This window comes from Protopterus annectens, chromosome 1.part0 (assembly GCF_019279795.1).
Source record: "Protopterus annectens isolate FY-2018-M chromosome 1.part0, PAN1.0, whole genome shotgun sequence".
Classification (NCBI taxonomy): Eukaryota; Metazoa; Chordata; order Ceratodontiformes; family Protopteridae; genus Protopterus; species Protopterus annectens.
Window position 1 is genome coordinate 1,732,395,732 of NC_056725.1, and position 20,383 is coordinate 1,732,416,114.

Sequence of the window (20,383 nt, forward strand, 5' to 3'; positions counted from 1 at the left end):
CCATGATACCAAACCCATGTACACATGCTGTTTTGCAACAGGGTGGATAGAATACCATACGGTAGATAACCTGATTTCAGGCACTAAAGATAAGTTTTTCACCACGGCATTCACTGCAGCCTGTCACATAACAAAGTGTGGCCCTGTTGCACTGAGTGCCTCACAGAGGTCTGCTGCTTCTATAAGGAGACAGCTTTGAACATATTAAATCAGGTTCTTGATGTGTTCTGTAATCATGTGACACTGTTTGGTCAGTGTATTCTGAAAATATTCTTAAGTGTGAAAGATGGTGAAAACAATAAAAGTAATGAGACGTTTGTTTCTCATTCGTGTCAGAATTCCTGGAAATTTGCAATTCCCAAGAAGCGAGACATTCAGAAGATGATGCAAGAGAGGAAGTAGTAATGTGAAGCTTTCCAGAAAAAAATCATTCCTCAAAATGTGCATGTCAAGTAACTTCCACTCACCATTTCCCCTTTTAATATACACCCTGCTCTACTTACTGCATCATCAGGTGGGAGCAGAATACTTTGGGTAGCTGGGCTCCAAGTTGTTAAGGGTTACATAACGGAGTTTAGAAAAGAGCCTGTACCAGAAGCCTTCCTGTTATCAATTACATATAGCTTTGGAAATAGCCTTGCAGATATAAAACAAATGTCGTTCACTAGATACTAAGTCATCAGAAGGGGTGGCGATTTTATTCAAAATACTTTTTGGTTCCAAAAGTCGTCAGAATGAAACTGAGTATAAGACTGAGATGGTACAGTTTAGACATACAGAGCCTGGTGTATTTATCTTCATTGCTGTTTTCCATTCTGGTGTTTACAGCCACTGGCTGAACTAGAACTCCACCTCCGTGTGGAGAATGACTACTGGGGAGTGTGCCTTTGCACATACAAAACTAGGAAGTGATGCAGTGCTGCTGTGTGATGGCTGTTTGTCAAGGAAAATGAGCTGATGTTTGCTGGTCAGCTTCATCTCCAGTCCAGCCATCTAGTCTAACTAAAGTCATCGTTTTTTGTTTTGGGGGGGTGGGGAGGAATCTTGTAAACTTTTCAGCTACTATATTCATTAAACATATTTAAACGTGTGTGTGTGTGTTACAAAGTTCTGTGGAAAACTGGTGGTATCATGTAGAACATGTATAATGGAATGTGAGAAGAGTGCCACAGAGGTGTAATAGACTTCAATCATGAGGAGGAAGGCACTCAAACGGTGATCTTCCATCTTCCTGTGTTTTTTACATCTGATGTATGTTATCAGTGAAGGGATATTTCAAACATTGTTTATTTGTTTGCCTATTTATTTGTTAACCACATAAGCACACTAATAGGACAAACTGGGAGCACTGGCTGGTTATCTGACATGCTCAAACAGTAGGCAAGTGAATGTAGAAGGAATCAAACCTTTAAGTACTGCTTGTCACTTTTTAAAAGGACTTCTAATATTTGTATCATAATTAAAATATGTGCAATGCTTGAGAGGTATTCATCCTAGTCAAACAGCTACACTGTAAAGTGTGCTGTTACAGAAGTGTCTCTGTGTGGGCATTTACATTTCGTTCAGTTTTCTCCTACATAAAAAAATGCGTTTGACTTTTATTGTTTTACTTCTCTGCAGTAGTTTATACAGAAGTATCTCTTAAGACTTGGGAGTTGTGCAGGATAAATATAATCATGAGTTAAAACTGTAGCAATTTTTGGTGGACAGCCACAGAGTAGCACTTTTCCTGGCATCTTATCCCAGTATTTTATTTTATTTATTCATGCATTCATTCATTCATTAACTAACTAATGTATTTCTTTATTTTTTGCATGTACTACTAAATTTTTCCAGGCTCTTAAACTGCATGGCAAATAAATTAAATGAGTAAGACTGTTTGTCATTAAACTGTTATAAAACAATATGATAAAGTTCCCATTGATAGTGAAAAGTGTAGACCAGGTAACATTTCATTATCTGTAGCAGTATATTCAAAAAGGAGATTGGAGAATCAAACCGTACTGTTTTTACTTTGGGCTAGTCCTTTACTCCTAAAAATCCATTGCTAGTTAATGCACTGTGTGGTGAAGACTGAATCCCCCTCCCTCCACACCACAGTAAATAATAACCTGAAAGTTTTCACTAAAGTATTAAGATAAGTATTAAGGCATCAGATGGCCATGGTTAAGTACTGCTTTAAAATCTCTAATAAATAAACCTTCACTTCTTTTTAACCAAACTAGAACCTACAGGAAGATATTAAAAAACAGGAGGTGAATCTAATTCAGTAACTCATCACAGTTATAGTGACATGAGCCAGCGGACAACTTCTGCAAAGCACTTTTTTTTGCATATCTTTAAATTAGCAACCACACCCAACACTGTACAGTCACAGTCGAGTTTTGGATTGTCAGCAGACAGTACATTTCCATAAATCATCTTCCTAGATTTCTGTTTCATTCTATAACATCCAAAAGCACCAAAAACTATTTTTTTGGTGTTGGACAAAATGCAGCATATTTGCATTCACCCATCCTTTCTGTAAAACTTACTGCTCCCCAAACTGCCAAACCATTGCCTGTGTTTGCAGTCTGTCGCTACCCATGGGATCTGTCTACAGTACATGTAAACATAGCATTATTTACCCATTACCCGGCATTCCAGTTATTAGTACAATGACTGACTTTAGTCCTAACATCACACTAGAACTCCTGTCTATTACTTTTGAAGAGCTCACTACACCCAGACAGTCAGATGTCAGAGACTTTATGGACTGCTGTGAGCATGGTTTCATGCAACACTATAGTATCAAAACGGCTGTTGTGGAGCTAAAGGAGCCCTGTTTCAAACATGGATGACATCATAGCAAATGTCCTGTTTGTGGGTTTAAATAGGTCATTCACCATGTTGGTCCTACTTTACCTGAATGTAAACCATTTTGCATTGCCAGTAGTAACTGGTGCCCTACAGGGCTCTGTTAGAAAGCCTCAGTGTTGTTCATCCTTTGTAAATGATTCTTCTAGTAAGCCGTCTTGGTGTCACATGATACTGTATGCTGACAATGTGCTACTACTTCAATAGTTAGACCTCATCATGTACCGATTTTACTAGTCTCTGGAACTAGTTATCCTACAGTACTCTCATAAGGTCCATTAAAACAGTGCTGCTCAGTACACTGTTGTCATAATAATTACCTCCGATTTGCATCACTGATCTCACTTGGGAAAAACCTTGAACCTATTACTAACTATAGAAGTCTTGGACTTCCACCAGCACAGTTTTACTGCAACATATTACTGTACTCTGACAAGGTGCAGTGCCACTGATGGAAATACCTTTATTCTAAATTTAGAATTGTATTTGGCATAATAGCTCTTAACACTTCCTACAGTATCCATTAGCGATAAGCATTACTTAAGGTTGTGACTTTATTGATATTGCTACACAAAGGTTGGTTCATTGCCCTACCTTACAGACATGTAATATTCTACATGTTACAGAAGGAGATGACTCCTTTTAGCCTACATAATATTTAAGCACCTATATAATAAGTAGGTGCCCAGTACCAGCTGAAATCTAAGCATCCAGCTGTTTAATGCTTGTAAGGCCTTCCTATGCATTAACTACAAAAGAAAATGCAGTTTCCAGATTAACTCCTGCTCTATGTAATATCTTCCCAAAACAACTTCTTTCCTTATGTAAATGTTCATTCTACACAACATTCTCGCCGAACAGATAAAACAGAGATGTTACAAATCTAGATCCTACTTTACTTTTCTATGGTTATCAATTTCTGCAGTTTGGTAGCTAGTAACTGACACACGGGTTCAATTAACAATTTAAAGGATTTAACTAAGCAAATTTTGTGTGTGTGTGTGTGTGCGTGCGTGTGTGTTTTGTAACTGTAATTACAAAAAGGGAAAACTGTTTATTATTTATTTATTTAACACTTGTTTGCCAGATGGTCCGACTGAACAACAAGTGTCTGTTTTCAGAGAGAAGAAAAATTTACAAGAGAGAAATTACAGAGTAGTAGCATGCAGATTGTAGACTTTACAGCCGTTAGTATACAGTAAGAGGATAGTCCCCCTTTTGGTTGAAAATACAAGTGTACAGAATATACAGTGAGAGTAGATAAGAACCTGGTAGAGCATTGCAAGATATTTCACAACTGAATAAGAGTATATAAATATTTACGTTTCCATATATACATTCAAGCAAATATATATGTAAGAGCATACATACATATATATGCATACACATATACACATACATAAATAAGAATGCATAAATGAAATAAAAATTTTAAAATGCCAGAACCATTTACCAGAGATGGAGGACTGATTAAAAGTAAAACACATGAAATCTTTATTGTACTGTAGTTACTATGAGTAATGACGATGTGAAAAATCTGTACTGTAAACGTCCACATCAACCAATTACACATTGATGTATGTGCATAGTTAGAATGAATCAGTTATACAACTACAAAACTAATATTTATACAGTATGAGGAATACAAGCATTATGTCAGTCTTGAAATTGTTCAAGTACCAGGGTCAGTGGCACACGTTTACTACACTTTTTGAGACACGTTATTCTCCAGGATCTAACTAACTACAGCATCAGTCTGCCATCTTAATTGTATAACAGCAACACTTAAATTGTTTGAATGTCCTTTGCGTGTCTAATCATTAGAGGTAGAAAGTGGGTTCAGGCTAGTCTTCATCATCATCATCGCTGTGGAGTCAGGCTAGCTTTAAAGAACTGTTGGAGTTCAAGTAACAACATGTAATTTTAAAGTAAGCTAAAACACAGAGAGGTTTATAAGGGCATGCAAACCCCATTGCCAAAGAACAACTCCCCCTTAATACTATCAATATTCAGTGTGGCAACACTATTTGGCCTAGTAAATGATGTGAACTCACTGTTGTGTATCTCATGAAATGTGACTTTAAACTGTCACCCAAGGTCATGCTGTTTATGCTAAATTAACTCTTTTCATTGGAACTTAAATATTTACTTTTTAATTCATTTTTATGATTTTATTTTCAGGAAAAAGTAAAAAGAGTTTTACTTTGTCTGCAAAGTCTACAGACTGTGACTTCAACAGTAACCAACTTGCAAACTATCCAACTCTGCCTTTAACTGAGTCTGTAGAAGCACTGCAGATTGAGGGAAAAGAAAAGAGACTTCATCTGATTTCCTTTGCCAAAAGCAGCTTGAAGCCTTTTAGCTTAAAGGGCTGGAAGAAGAGTCACCGGAGTCTACCAGCAAAAGCATGCCGCAGCTGTGAGACCCTTGACTGTGCACATCCTGCAGAAAATGAGAGGAAAAGATCTCGTTCCCTTGGTGACCTACAGAAGGACTTCAGCTCTGAGGCCCAAAGTATGGGCAAAGCATGTCAACATTTTAATCAAGTTAAAGACAAGAAGAAATCCTTTAGCCTGAAGCTTAACATTATTCAGGACACTTATTCTAAAGCAGATAAGCCTGCTGACCAAGCAAAAGAAAGCAGTGACCCTCAGAAACCACAAACAAGAGACTTATGTCAGAATGCACCAGAACTGCCCTCCAAACAAACTGTACAAATGCAAAGTGAGAAAACCCAGCAAAGTAGGGTGAAACGTTTTGGAAATGGTGAACATGTTAGTCGTCTTACAGAAGACTCTAATGCCCCAGTTGTTAGAGACACTGTAGAAACTGAGCAGAAATGCAGTAACATTACAGAGATACGGCCACATTCCAAGCACCCTGCACAACCTCCTCCAGTCCCTGCAAAAAAATGCAGAGAGCGTCTGTCAAATGGACTTTTGCCCCCCTCTGGCGTGATGAGCACTGGTGTTACAAGTGCAGAAGGATTGTCATTGCCATTTAAAAAGCCAATCTCCCCCACTGACTGCACATTAATAGTAAGTCCTTTGGCACTGGAGCAGCCCAGTACCCCTACAAGTCCACGACCCCCATGGTGTCCTGACGCAAGTGATACAGGGACCTCTCATGGTATGAAATTGGGGCATGTGTCTATGAAAAAAATCTCCTGGACAAGAGGTGCAGACTTGGACATGCTGATAGAGAACAAGCTACTATCTGAAGGAATTGATTTAAGTGAGGAACCTTACTCTGATAAGGTATGCAATCCCTCTGCTGTATGGTTAGATGATACATCTGCAATGGAATGAAGCAATAATTTACTAGAAATGGTAAACCCTCTTAAATGTCATGCGCATGCTGCTTGTAGAATAAAAGCTATATGTGCAACAGTTATATAAAGTTGGTTAAAAAACTTTTGGGATTGCTTGTAGTACAAGATGTTCTTCGTGTTTCACTGTTGCAGTCATTACACTTGAGTTATCTGCCTGCAGGTAGCCCTCTGTGCGGCCCAAATACCAGAGACTTAATATTTCTGTCGGTTGCTGTCACTCCAGGACTGACTTCAGGTCGTCAGGGGTATAAAAATAGGCAGCTGATGCCATTACATCAGTCTTTCTTGCTGAGGAGCCCGAAGCAGAAGCAGTTTGCACGAGTGCCGGTCGGCCGCTACCTGAGTTTTCTTTTCCGAATTGAATCATCCTGAAGTCTTACAAAGCTAAGTACCCCATTGGGGATCCTTTTTTCTTGCTCTAACCGATGTCAGAAAAAGGTAACAATTGTCTTGCGTGTGGAAAGCAAATACCACACCGAGATTTCCATTCTTACTGCATCACCTGTTTAGGCCCAGACCACGACGTTCCTCAATGTTGGTTTTGTGCTTTGTTCAATGCCTGAACTATTCATTGTCAGGCCCTTATTTTCGCTAAATACTTTCGCTCTCTATCTCCGTATTGCGAAATGGCTTCAGTAAGTCATCCAACTACCGATCTTCCAAAAAAATGTAAGGATAAAGACAGAGACAAGACCACACAGGTCCAAAACTGCCAATGACGCTTCCGTTAAGCTGGTCGCCAGTTCGCCGGTACTCAGTGAGGTGCTTTCACAGCCCCTGATGCCCTCTTTGATGGATTCACAGGCCACTACTGAAACCCATTCGGAGTCCGGTATGCAGCAAGACTCTTCTCTGACTATGGAACCTGCGGATGTCTCTACCTTGGATGGGTCCGGAGCCGCTGAGCAGGCACCGGCTTCTGAGGAAGCTCTTCGCAATACCGATACTCAGCACAAACTGACGACTTCTTTCAAGTCTTCAGTTTTGTCTAAAACTACCGAGTTTCTAAGGCCAAGAGTATGAGCTACGCTTAAAAAAACCGACAACCCAATCTCTAGCACCTGCTTTCTTGCCACAATCTCAAATGCTTAAAATGGCAGAAGACCTGATCATGCCAATTAGAGGAAGGCAGCCTTCCCCTGCTAAGAGAAAAAGAGACTTGTCCCCAGCAGCTTTAACTGACCAAGAGTCTGACGACTCTTACGTTTCTGAATATGAAGACATGCCTTTATCTGCTTATGAGGATTCAGATGCAAAGGAATCCATTCCCTCTGCTTCCCCTCCAGAGGATTTTTCTTTTGGTGAAACAGTTTGTACTTTAAGAGAGCATTTCCTCTGGGAATGCCAGGATTATCTTCAGTCCAAAAAGAGACTCAGAGAATTTTTAGATTTGCCACAACATAGACCCTTAGCTATCCCTCCTGTTCTGGATGTTGTGGATGAAGTCTTTATGGGATCCAGTCTGACTCCTGATACTTTACCCCCTGCTCCAAGGAAACCAGACAGGTGCTACATAGTTCCTGACTCTCACAAATTTATTTTCAAAAATCCTACTGCTGACCCAGAGGTCATTTCCCAAAGGGCCTAAAGGTATAAAGGCAATTACAGCTAAGAATCCCACCCCTTCAGACAGGGATTCCCGAGCTTTAGACAGATGGGGTAAAAAGTATACACCTCTGCAACTCTAGCCATTGAGGAATTGAATTGCCAGTTTCACATGCTGAAATACCAGCAACATATTATGGAACCTATTAAGCAAAAATGATCTACCTTTACAGACTGTGCAGAAAATAAAGAAGTACAGGAGCTTATGCATTCTGCAAGCCAAGTCAGCAAGCATACCTTGCAATGTGGGTTTGGCACCCTAGAAGCATCTTGCAGGGCAGAAGTCACTGGTTCTGTACTGAGAAGGCATGCTTGGCTTAAGGAACAGACCTTGCTAGACCATGTCAAATCAAAACTACTAGACGCTCCTTTGAATAAAGGCAGTTTGGCACCAACACAGAAGAGGTTCTAAAAAAGATGGAAGAAAAAGCTAAGTCTATGCAGACAGTCAAAGATTTTTTGCAGGTGCAGCCTCCTAGATTCAGTAGGCATTGCCCCTCAAAACATTGGTCCTTTCCATCCCCCTCAAGGCTATCTCAAACTAGACCCAGGGAAAACAGATTCCCCCAGATTACAGTCTCAGGGTATGCAGAGATCTAAGCAATGGAGTACCACCACTTCTAAAACAGGGAGTGCTAAGCCACCCCCTTATGGAAAGAATTCACAATGACTTGTCAACCCCACTCCTCACCTCTGCCCAATTGCTAATGCCCCTAGGAGGAAAACTTGCCCACCATGCAAAAAACTGGACTTCTATCACCAAAGACCAATGGGTCCTCGACATTGTATCACAGGGGTACAAATTTTACTTCCACACACTGCCAACCCTGAAAGGGTTCCTAGACCTTCCTCCAAACCAGTGGCAGAGGCACAAAACCAAGTTCAATCCCTGCTCTCTGTAAGGGCAATTCAGCCTGTTCCTGCAGAACAGATAGGTCAAGGGTTTTATTCCAGATTTTTCCAGGTACCCAGAAAAGAGGGCACTTGGCACCCAATCCTAGATCTTTCCATTCTAAACACCTTCCTGGTGGTACCAAAATTCAAAATACTCACCCTTCAGCAGCTTCTTCCTATGCTGTCCAAAGATGCCTGATTAGCCACCCTAGACCGAAAATAAGTCTATCTGCACATCCCTATCAGGGACTCATGCAGGAAATGCCTACGTTTCAGGGCAGGATCTATGCATTATCAGTTCTCTGCACTTCCCTTTGGCTTATCCACTGCTCCCAGAGTCTTCACAAAATGCCTGGCTCCAGCCATTGCCTATTGCAGCCAAACATTCAAATATACCCTTACTTGCATGATTGCCTGATTCAGGCAGACGGTCAGGAAAAGCTGACGCAGCACCTGACATTTGTAAAGAACCTTCTAACCTCCCTGGGGTACACTGTCAATGAAAAGAAATCAAAACTAGTACCCAGTCAAAATATTGTATTCCTGGGAGCAAGCTTGGACAGAGCCTCCCAGATGGCATTTCTTACTCCCAAAAAACAAGCCTATCTAATAGGCTACTTCACTCAAATGGCCACCAGAACCCAGCTATCCGCAAGGAAAATCCTGCAGGCTCTAGGGTTCATGGTTTCTTGCATTCTACTAATTCCATATGCCAGACTGCATATGAGGAAACTTCAGTGGTACTTAAAAAGTCTTTGGTGCCAACATTCTCAGGACCTGGAAACCACCATACCCTATCATAACTTGCCTAAGGGCAGAGTTTCTTTGGTGGGCAGCAGCATGCAACCACAACCCCATGCCACCCAGACCCTAACCACAGATGCATCAGACTATGCCTGGGGGGCACATCTGGGAGACAAGTGCATTCAGAGCCACTGGAGCCCAAGTCAAATTCATCTGCACACCAGCCAAAAAGATGCTAGCTGTTCAGCATGCTCTGACAGCTTTCAGATCCCTTCTCTCACCTGTACCCCTGCTAATAAAAACAGACAACACCACAGTTATGTAGTACATCAACAAGCAAGGGGGAACCCACTCTTACCAACTCTGCAGGCTAGCCATGACACTGTGGAACATAGCATTGGACATGCAGATCCATCTGCAAGCTCAATTCCTTCCAGGCAAACAAAACTCTCTGGCAGATTACTTAAGCAGAAATTTCCTAGATCCACATGAGTGGCAATTAAATCCCAGCACTTTCAGCCTGTTAACCCAGAAATGGGGGATACCAGAGGTAGACCTTTTTTGTCTCCCCCTACAATCACCAGATCAGCAAATTCTGCACCAGGACACCACACAGCAGAGCATGGAAAGTGGATGCCCTATCCTTCCAGTGGATAAACCTCTCAATTTATGCCTTTCCCCTCTGCCTCTTCTTTCAAGAATACTACTCAAGATAAGATTGGACAGACCAAGGGCAATCCTGATTGCTCCAAACTGTCCACGCCAGCACTGGTATCGCCATGGCATCTACCTCAGATCCCAACCCTTCTCACTCAGCAGGAGTGACAGATTCTGCATATGCAACTGCAAACCCTGAACCTTGCAGCCTGGATTATTCCTTGAATTCTCCCCCAGTGACCAGCCTAAGCAAGCAGGTACTGGACGTCATTCTGGAAGCCAGAAGACCCAGTTCAAGGAAATCCTATGCTGACAAGTGGAAAAGGTATTTTTCCTGGATTCAGTCTAAAGGAGCAGACACTGCTCTGCCCTCCTTACCTCTAATCCTGGATTACCTAGCAGATCTACTCCACAGAGGCCTTTCCTTCTCTTCCGTTAAGATCCATGCCTCTGCCATCTTGGCTCATTACAACACTGAGCCACCTCTCTTCTCTCACCCTCTCATCAAACAGTTCCTGAGAGGGGCCAACAATTTAAGGCCACCAAGGAGAGCACCCACCCCGGCTTGGGACACTAACTTTGTACTGGAAAAGCTCACGTGCCCCCCCCCCCCCCTTTGAACCTGCAGCATCAGCAGAGTTAAAATTCCTCTCTTGGAAAACAGCCTTGCTTCTGGCCATCACTTCAGCTAGAAGAGTGTCTGAGCTACAAGCATTTATGGCTGTGGAACCCTTCATTATTTTACATGCTGACAGGGTCTCCCTCAGAACTAACCCTACTTTTATGCCTAAAGTGGTGTCCAGTGTAGCTCTCAACCAATCTATCCATTTGCCAACCTTCTTTCCCAATCCTCAAAATAAAGAGGAAAGGATCCTGCACTCTTTAGCCATGCACAGACAGCTCAGATTCTACCTTGACAGGCCTAAGCCCTTCAGAAAATCTGACCAGCTACTACTCAGCTTTGCACCTGGGGCAGAGGGCAAGGCTATATCTAAACAAACTATTTCCAAATGGATAGCACACTGTATCCATTCCTGTTACAAACACCATTGAAACCAACCCCTCAGGGGGTCGGAACACATTCCACCAGGGCAACCTCTACAGTGTTCCTCAGGGGAGTCCCCTACCAGGGACATTCTGGAAGCTGCTATCTGGAGTTCTGTTCATACCTTCCCCAAGCATTACCACCTGCCTATCTTTTCCAAATCCAGGGCAGGTTTTGCTACAGCAGTCCTGCAGGGCATATTAGCCAGCCCCAACTCTTCTTGACTGCCTCCACCCATTCTTCAGTTTTATGAATCAACCCAAGTGTGATGACTGCAACAGTGAAACACGAAGAACATAGTAGAGTTGTGTGCACTTACCATAAATGTAGATGTTCGAGTGTATTCACTGTTGCAGTCCTGGTTTCCCACCCTCCAGCCCCCATCTCTCTCTCTCTCTAAATGTATTACTCACCCCTTACAGGGCTATTGGTATTTACTTTTTACTGGTAGTGTTTTTTTCCACCATAACTTAGCTCCCTATTTGAGGGCACCTGGCATTTGGGGCAAGAAAAACTGATGTAATGGCGTTGGCTGCCTGTTTTTATACCCCTGACGACCTGACGTCAGTCCTGGAGTGACAGCAACTGACGCAGGAATACTAAGTCTCTGGTATTCAGGCCGACTGAGGGCTACCTGCAGGCAGATAACCCAAGTGTGATGATTGCAACAGTGAATACACTCGAACATCTACATTTATGGTAAGTGTACACAACTGTACTTTCTTCATACAACAGTGTTATTGCCTCTAAATTAAAGTAGCAGCATTTAAAACCAAAGTAGTGAGTGAATTCCAGAGCTGTACTTGTGAATTTAAAAAGTAATTTGGGTGTGGACAGTATTCAGATGTTTTTAGTATTACTCTAATGTGTGTGATGCACAAAAGGGATCTTAACCAAGATGCACAGAGAAATCAACAGCCTTGCTTTGTTTTGAGATGGAAACCATTCCGTATATGTACGTATTTGGTGAGACAGTCTAATAAAGAGTTAAATACTGCAGGTGACAGAAAATAACGTCATTTGTAAACTAAGGTTTGGTGTTTCATGATGTAATGTCAGAATTTTGAATATCTAACTGATTTCTCAATCAATCATTTTTTAAGTACCTGAGAAGGAAATTAATGACATGGGTGCGCAGGGAGCTGACCGGTTACCAGCATCAGAGAAGCGAGATTTGCTAAATTTGTTTTGCTAGATCTTTTGGACATTGAAAGCAACACCCATCCTACTGTCTTTATCTACCACAAGGAGCACTCTCTCCTTAAAGTAGCTTAAATTTGATTGGTGATGCACATGCCCTCAGTGCACCCTCACACAAGTTCTGGTAATTGAAGGGTTTGCAGACAAAGAATTGGATGAATCTTGTTCTTTGTATCAGATTTTTAAACTGCACTGTAGCCATGGGTGGTGCAATACATGGTGACGCACAGTGGCTTCTCATGCCCATCTCCTTCCATAAGAATTAGTGAAATGTTGGCTGCAGTGGTTTAATTTATAGCTGATTTAAGTATTTATATCTTTTATCAAGGTCTGAAAACTGAAGTACTCAATTTCTGCACCATAAATATAATCTATTTTGAAAATATGCCCAGTCCTCATTTTCTGGTTTGTTTGTAAATTTTGCATCAGGTCATCATCTTTCAGCTGTTCCCGTTAGGGGTCGCCACAGTGGATCATCTGTTTCCATTTCTTCCTGTCCTCTGCATCTTGCTCTGTCACACCAACCACCTGCATGTCCTCTCTCACCACATCCATAAACCTTATCTTAGGCCTTCCTCTTTTCCTGTTACCTGGTAGCTTCATCCTTAGCATCCCTCCTCAGCACATGTCCAAACCAATGTAATCTTGCCTCTCTGGTTTTGTCTCCAAACCTTCCAACCTGGGCTTGACCCCCTAATATACTTATTCCTAATCGTGTCCACCCTCGTCACACCCAGTGCAAATCTTAACTTCTTTAACTCTGCCACATCCAGCTCTAACTCCTGCCTTTTTGTCAATGCCACTGTCTCCAACCCATATAACATAAGTGGTCTCACTACCCTCTTGTAGACCTTCCCTTTCACTCCTACTGGTACTCGTCTGTCATAAATCACTCCTGACACACTTCTCCACCCACTCCATCCTGCCTGTACTCTCTTCTTCACCTCTCTTCCACACTCACCATTACTCTGAACTATTGATCCCAAGTATTTAAACTCATCCACCTTCGCCACCTCTACTCCTTGCATCCTCACCATTCCTCCATCCTCCCTCTCATTCACACACATGTATTCTAAGTTTCCATTTTTCTTGGCTGACTTACTAATCAGAGTATGCTGATAAAGCTGAATCAGTGTAATTGGGATGTTTGGATTTCCCAGTAACAAGCCTCGTCTGTAATGGCTTCATGCTGTTTCGGGTTCATTTGCTGCACCTCTGCAGTGCAATATTAAGGTGCATCGACAGTTTGCATGTTTAGTGAAGTATGCATTTCCATTACTTGTATTTTACATCTCCATGTTACTTCTCTTGCATGACCATTTTGATCAGATGGGGCAGCTAGCCAGGCAGGCAGATTTGCTGGAAGTTTCTTAGAATCAAATCATGGTAAGTTATGTTTATTCACATAATGAGTTAAGGAAGGACACTGAGCATCTCACTAATGATTTTTGTAAAGACGTTGTGGTTATTACATGCTTTTACTACTTCATTAGCTCCTCCAGGGTTCTCTACAACTGGGGCTGGCTGAACTTGTAGCAGTGACCAAGTGCTCATTGAAGTAGGGAACTGGCCGTGCTAGCCACGTGCTTTCCCCTTACTTAATGTAGTGTGGAACAGAAGGATACTTTTGTATAACTTGGATAACTGGTGTTTATCAAGTTACAGTGAAATGAATAACCATGAGCATATATGTCAATGACAGAAACTTACCAGATTTTAGACAAAGACAACTTGATCTACCCAGTCATGAATTTTTTTACTAGAATGTCACCATTACTCTCCATATCTTTCCTAAGTTGTAAAGTTTCTTTCTTCCTTTCTTTTTTGGCATCTCCTTTGCGTTTTTATATCCTACTGCTATTTTTTGTGCCCTGCATTTTCCTTGAAAGTAGGTCGATACACAACCTAGGTCTTGAACAACTTTTCAAGAAAAACCTGTGTGTTCCTTCTCTGTTGGTCTGAATATAAAACAGTTCCTGGAATTAGATGTCACTGAAGGACAGTAATGTTTTCTCCAGATTCTGATCATGTTTGTAAACCAGCTGAGGAAGGATGGCACATGCCTTATTTTTAAGTTTGAGGATTTGCCCCACCACAGAGCATGAAAAATGAATTTGGCTGTCAGATATTTGCTACTCTGAAGACATTTATTGTCTTCTTAAAAAATCTTGCTGGCTATATTAACAGTTTTGATTGCTGTTTTATACCATTAATAGGTTGGACAGTTGTGGTTACCTTGTTTCTGATCAGATAATTCACTGAAAATTTCAGTGCAACTACAAGACAGGATACTGAGGTGCCAATCTGTCCGTTATTTTTATTTATTTTTTAATTCATAGTACTCTGGTTCATTTCATTTCATTTAAACAATTAGTTACTGTGTAATAGCTTCATAAACCGTTACATCCTTACTTTGTATTAAGTCTTGAAATATTTTCTGCTTGATATTTTTCCAAAGGTTTTAAGACAATATGTTATATATCTTTAGTAGCATGACTGAGTACCTTATTTCAGGTCTATGGTGTGTGCCTGTGAAGTTTAGTGGGTAGGAAATGGATGGGACACTTGGCTTTGCTTCCTTTTTCATTTGTTTTAATGGGTTTCTTTTCAACCTCTTTTTATCCAACTGAGGTCTTTGTCCAAGAGAGGCTTGAGTTCACGTGAGGGTGGTAGAACCGACACTGTGACACAAGGCTAAAATGAGACCCTTTGGCTGTAGAAGATGAAAATGGAGCCAATGAGTGTTGGTTCTGTGGTGTCTGGGAGCTTGAGAATGGTGTAGCTCCTCTTTTTGACTGGTGCATTGAATTCTTACTGTAAACGGCTATTTTAAACTTTTTTGTGTTGACCATAATGCCTAAAATCTTCAAGTGACTCAAAAACTTTAATAAGTTTAGATGTCAGTAGAAACAGATGTTTGTAGATGTAAAACTGGTATTCATGGATTAGTGGCTGGGAAATTTGTTTATGCAACCTTACTGGGTAACTAACATTAAGTGCCACGGGGAAGGGCACAGAAGCAACTTAGCTGGAATAAAGCACCAACTATTCTTCACTGTAGAATATGTAATGTTCACATTATGTATCACACAGTCTTCCTACTGCTCGATATGAACACTGTAGTAAAAAAGATACTACAGGATAGCAAATTATTGGTGGGGACAAATAGGGCTTTCTTACTGCAGATCAGATGTGTTTTTGAGCCAATCCACACTTCATTTATCATTTTTTTTTTTGAAAGAGAGAATTTAGATTTTCCTGGTCATTCCGGCTGAAATAAGATGGCTGCAGTTTTTCCCAGATTTTGCCCAGACAATCCCACACACCTTTGTCCAAATTGTGAGATATATGGATGAGGGTAGTAAATGCTCTATAAGTTGTCTGATTGTGAATACTTTGTGGTTTGTCCAACCTACAAGGTTTCTCTTTCCTCAGTATTTTTTAAATGTACTTGGGATTGTCTATGCCAGATTGTCTTCAAAGGATTCACTCCTCTGCTTAATGAAAGTAGCCTGTAATGGACTCCTTCCTCATCTCCGTAAAGTTAGGCAAAATTGGTTTGGGGGGGTCCTACTTTTTTGACCCTACACCTCCAATTCCCGTAACCTTTTCTTTTAAGATGATTATGATTTTTATAGGGTTAGATTGTAACCGCCCCAAGGAATTTAGTTCACACACTGTTAACCTGCATTACTGTCATTCCTTGAAGATTTAGGATTCCCTGCTATGCCATATTTCTGTTTGAGCCTTTTGCTTCCTTGCCTAGTCAGTGAAGTAGGGTAACCAGTTGTTCAAAGATGCTTTGTCCCTTCTCACCACTCTCATTTGGAGCAAGTGTTGTAGAAAAGTTGCATGGAGATCAGGCTACTTGGAGTAGTCTCTGCTGTGTAAGGTTCCTACTTATAGGTGATCATTTTGGTGTGTGTCTGGCCTTATATATTTGTTGAGGCTTCGACTTGTGAGATTTATCTGAGATGGGATATGTTTGATCTTTATGGAAATAGTGATGGGGAAAAACATATATTAAGTCAGGTAGTCTGTGGATATGAAAATTAAATGTTTGGTAAACTGTTTTGTATAATAATTGTCCTTGGTTACAAGTGTTGTCTTGGAAATATATTGGTGTTCATTTAATGCTAGTGGACTGAACAATCCTGTTCATAGGTGCATACTAGGCTAATGAACACTAGGGCCCTTATAAGCCTAGCCGTGCAATCCAAAACTGTGAAACAGGATAGAGGGTTTTTTATATTAAATTGATTTATAATTTAGTACAACAGGATATGTAGTTTAAGATGTAGATGCCAACTTTGATATACTTTCAGGAGAGCCAATTCAAAGATAATGCACTTGAAGCTTGGGTGGTTGTCCTTCCACCACCCACCTCAGTTCATTGTAGTAGTTTGATGTTAAGGAGCCTACGTATTCCATTTAGGGTGTATCATTGTGATAATTTGTTTTCTCATGGTATGTTGGTAGTACAGGGGCATGGAATATGATCTTAGGGAAGGACCTCTGTAATCCTCTGGATGTGACCTCTGAATAAAAGCTGTGCGGTATTGAGTCTTAGATGAAATTGTCTTTAATTTCTATACAATTTGCGTTTGGCTGATGTTGGACCCCCTAACTTTGCTAGGCTATTGAATATACTTTTTTTCTCACCTTTAAGGAAGCTACTGTAGAACTGATAAGGTGTAGTTGGAAGTGGACATGGAGGCCAGGCACAGAGGTTTAGGGCACAATATACTACAATGAAAACTGCAGGGACAGAAATCTGGCATTAGACTGCAAAATCTGGATTTTATGCTTTCACTCAAACTTTTTTTTTTTTTTTTATCATTGAAAGGTTTACCTCTTAGAATCTAGTGTCACTTGGAGACAAATTTTAAATTATCGGAATTTCCCCATTGCTGTCTTTCTTCTCAGTAGCTAAATGATGGTGATTTCTGCTTCATTCTGTATCTTTTGAGACTCTAATTTAGGTTCAAATTTTCCTATATAATGCATTATCGGACTATCAGTCTGGTTTCATTGTTCATTGTTCATTGTTCATTGTTTAGTACTAAGCTAACTGCCCTTGCGAGCCATTTTAAGCCTAGCCAGTTATCCCTTGTGAGACTCAAACCCTGCACCTTGTGTTTGTAAGGCAAACACCTTAGCCATTAAGCCACCCTCCCCATGTATATGGGTTTTGATTTTATTTATATTTTTTTATATTTTTTCGCACTTTTTGTGTTTTTATTTTTGTAAAGTTTCTTAAACAATAAAATAAAAAGTACCGACTTCCTTGACATAACTGGGTGGACCATTCTGCTAACTTTCTTGCCATTTCAGAGAGCCTTTGTTGTTATTGGATAGATTTCTGTCTTGCTGCATTTTGTGGCCATCCCTGGGAATACAGTATTTGGCTAACATCATCAGAATCAGGCATTCAAACGAGTAATTTTCCCTAACATCTTTTAACATTTTTCTCCTGTATAACAAGTAAGTTTGCCTTACCTTCTTCAACCCCGTCCGTCGTTGACAAAGTTGTAACACCCACGTTTGTTTATGAGTAGCTTGCTGGATCCATTTTATAGGTACACTATTGCATCTTTACAGAGATTCCATACAGTTGCACACTGTTCCGTATGGGTCTAATCAATTTGTTGAACTGCTTTAGCATCATGTATATAGGCCTAAAGCTAAAGTAACATCATTATGTCCCCATTTTTTGGCTGATGTATCTACAGTGGTAGCTTCATCCCACCAACGCCTACCTTCGTGATATCAGTCTTAGTGGTAATGAGAAGTAAAGCTTTAGATTTAGCCAATTTCCATAAGTTAATATTTGCCAAAATGCAGTTGTGTTCAGACGTCCCATTATTGTAGTAGGTATTTTATCATCAGCTTATTTTTTTTCATTCTGAATGAATACAAATTAAACATAAAGTTGGTCCAGTATAGACCCTTGTATGACTCCAGAAATAAGCTTATGTACTTGGACCCAGATAATTATTCATGCCAGCATTCCATTATTTATTCTGTTTCTTAGCCATTCTTTATTCCATAAGAAAATTGTTCATATGTGATTACTGACCACAAAAGAATGACCGTGCTTTCCAAATGTATCTGACAAATGTTGATACCACAGGATTATTTTAAAGGGTGTATGTGGACTTGGGCATGGATGGCCAACATTTACAGTGTGCCTTAGTCTAATAGAAACATATCTGATGCAATTGTTAATCATATTGAGTCAGCATGTGTAACAGAAATTATTTAGTCTGACAAAAGCCTTACTGATATCTAAAAGTAGTAACATAAAGGCGTGGTATCATTTCCAGATGTTAAGCACATTTGTATTCGTGGAAATACCCACAAAGGGCAGCCTCAACCAAACACTGATAACAGTATGCTTTTCATAATATGCTGACCTTTTTTGTATTACTAATTTCTCGGTGTCACTTCTAAAAGGTAATTATTTTTATCTCCCTGATAGCATCTTATAGGAGTAACAGAGGAGCGTGTGATGAGGTAGTTGTATACCATTGTCTTGCCCACTTACTTGGTCTATTAATTTCCTAATTTTTGACTGTCAGATCAGTCTGTCCTTATCAGCTACCTTGCTGCCTTTGATTTTTCGTAGTGGTCATGTACAATGCAGCATTTTTATGAAAATTTTCTTGGAGTAGCTTAGTTGTTTTTTTTTTTTTCAAACTCAAAATTGTAGTTTGAAGTCACAGTTTATAGCTAAAGTGTGAGAAATGTAATATTATGACTCACAGTTTGTACTTGGGCCGAGCTAGCTAGTGCCCCACTCTAACAGTTTTTTTTTTTTTTTAAGCTTCCCACCTCTTATTCACTGACCTGTGTCAAGCTGAGACTCTCTGTATAACATGACAGATGATGTGACAAAAACTAGAACAGTATACAGTTTGAGATAAAAGTGCAGAGACACAACAAAACCAAATGCAGACAAACTAAAAGAGAAATATGTAAATATTTCCTTCTGTGTAGCAGCCTTGGGTTTGATTAAAAGAAAATGTAATTTGTGATGAGAAAAAAGACTGACAAGGAGTTTTCTTTTTTCAGGTATGTTCCTTGAAAGAATTGCTTAAGTTCAGCATCAAAACTGGAGCTCAAGACCACATTGTATGAGCTGCATTGCTTATATCATTTGTTATAACTAGAAACCATGAAGTAACCTAATTCTGTTTTCTCATTGTAATACATGCATGAGATGCATCTACTTGTTCCTTGCCTACATGGTGGTGGGGGTGGGGTGGGGTGGGACTTGTTAGAGAACAATTTCATCTAAATATTATCAGTCATGGTTAGAGCTTGGTAGTAGTGCATCAATAGATATTTACTCCCCAAATTTCTACATTACCAGTAAGTATGTCTAAAAATGGGTCACATCTAGTGGGACCTTCATCTAGTTGTTTAAGATTACAATCAAGTGTAACCTGATCCAGGAGATCAAGTCATCTCTTTACAATAGAGGCATAAAGCCGTGATTGTGGTGTAGATGACCCAAATACATAAGCCGTGATTGTGGTGTAGATGACCCAAATTCATATTGCACCTTGAGCATCTGTAGGAACCAGCCAGGGGAATGAGTAGATGTTTTTGGATCACCCATCCAGTGGAGAGAGAAGCAGCTCTGGCTTGCTACTTGGATGATACCAAGCAGGTAACACTAGGTTTTACATCCACTGAGCTTTGGTCAATGGAGTATGTGCTTCCATTGTCCTGAGGCACGTATCACAGTGTTTTAGCATGCAGAGGCACCATGCAGCAGAGCTCAGAAAGCCACCAAGGGGGGTGGGGGGTACTGCACTTGAGTAGGGTCGGCCACCCTACTGGAACAGCAAGGGGGGGGGTACTGCACTTGAGGAGGGTAGGCCACCCTACTGGAACAGCAAGGCGGGATGGGGGTATTGCACTTGAGGAGGGCAGGCCATCCTACTGAACAGCAAGCTGACCTGCTTCCTACCAACTGACTCTTGCCTCTGGGGGGAAGAAATGTGCTGATTGGGCTTCCAGGGAAAGAACACATAGAATGGAGG

The 20,383-nt window shown here is 40.6% G+C and overlaps 1 protein-coding gene across 7 annotated transcripts in view; it reads left to right on the plus strand.

Moving 5' to 3' along the window:
* The window catches only part of SASH1 (SAM and SH3 domain containing 1), a 1,700,050-nt gene that overhangs the window by 1,626,132 nt on the left and 53,535 nt on the right, over positions 1 to 20,383 (plus strand). For all 7 annotated transcript variants that reach the window (XM_044068900.1, XM_044068881.1, XM_044068872.1 and 4 more), the window contains one exon: positions 5,038 to 6,113. In XM_044068900.1, coding sequence (XP_043924835.1) covers positions 5,038 to 6,113 — 1,076 coding nt within the window. The remainder of the gene's footprint in view (positions 1 to 5,037; positions 6,114 to 20,383) is intronic.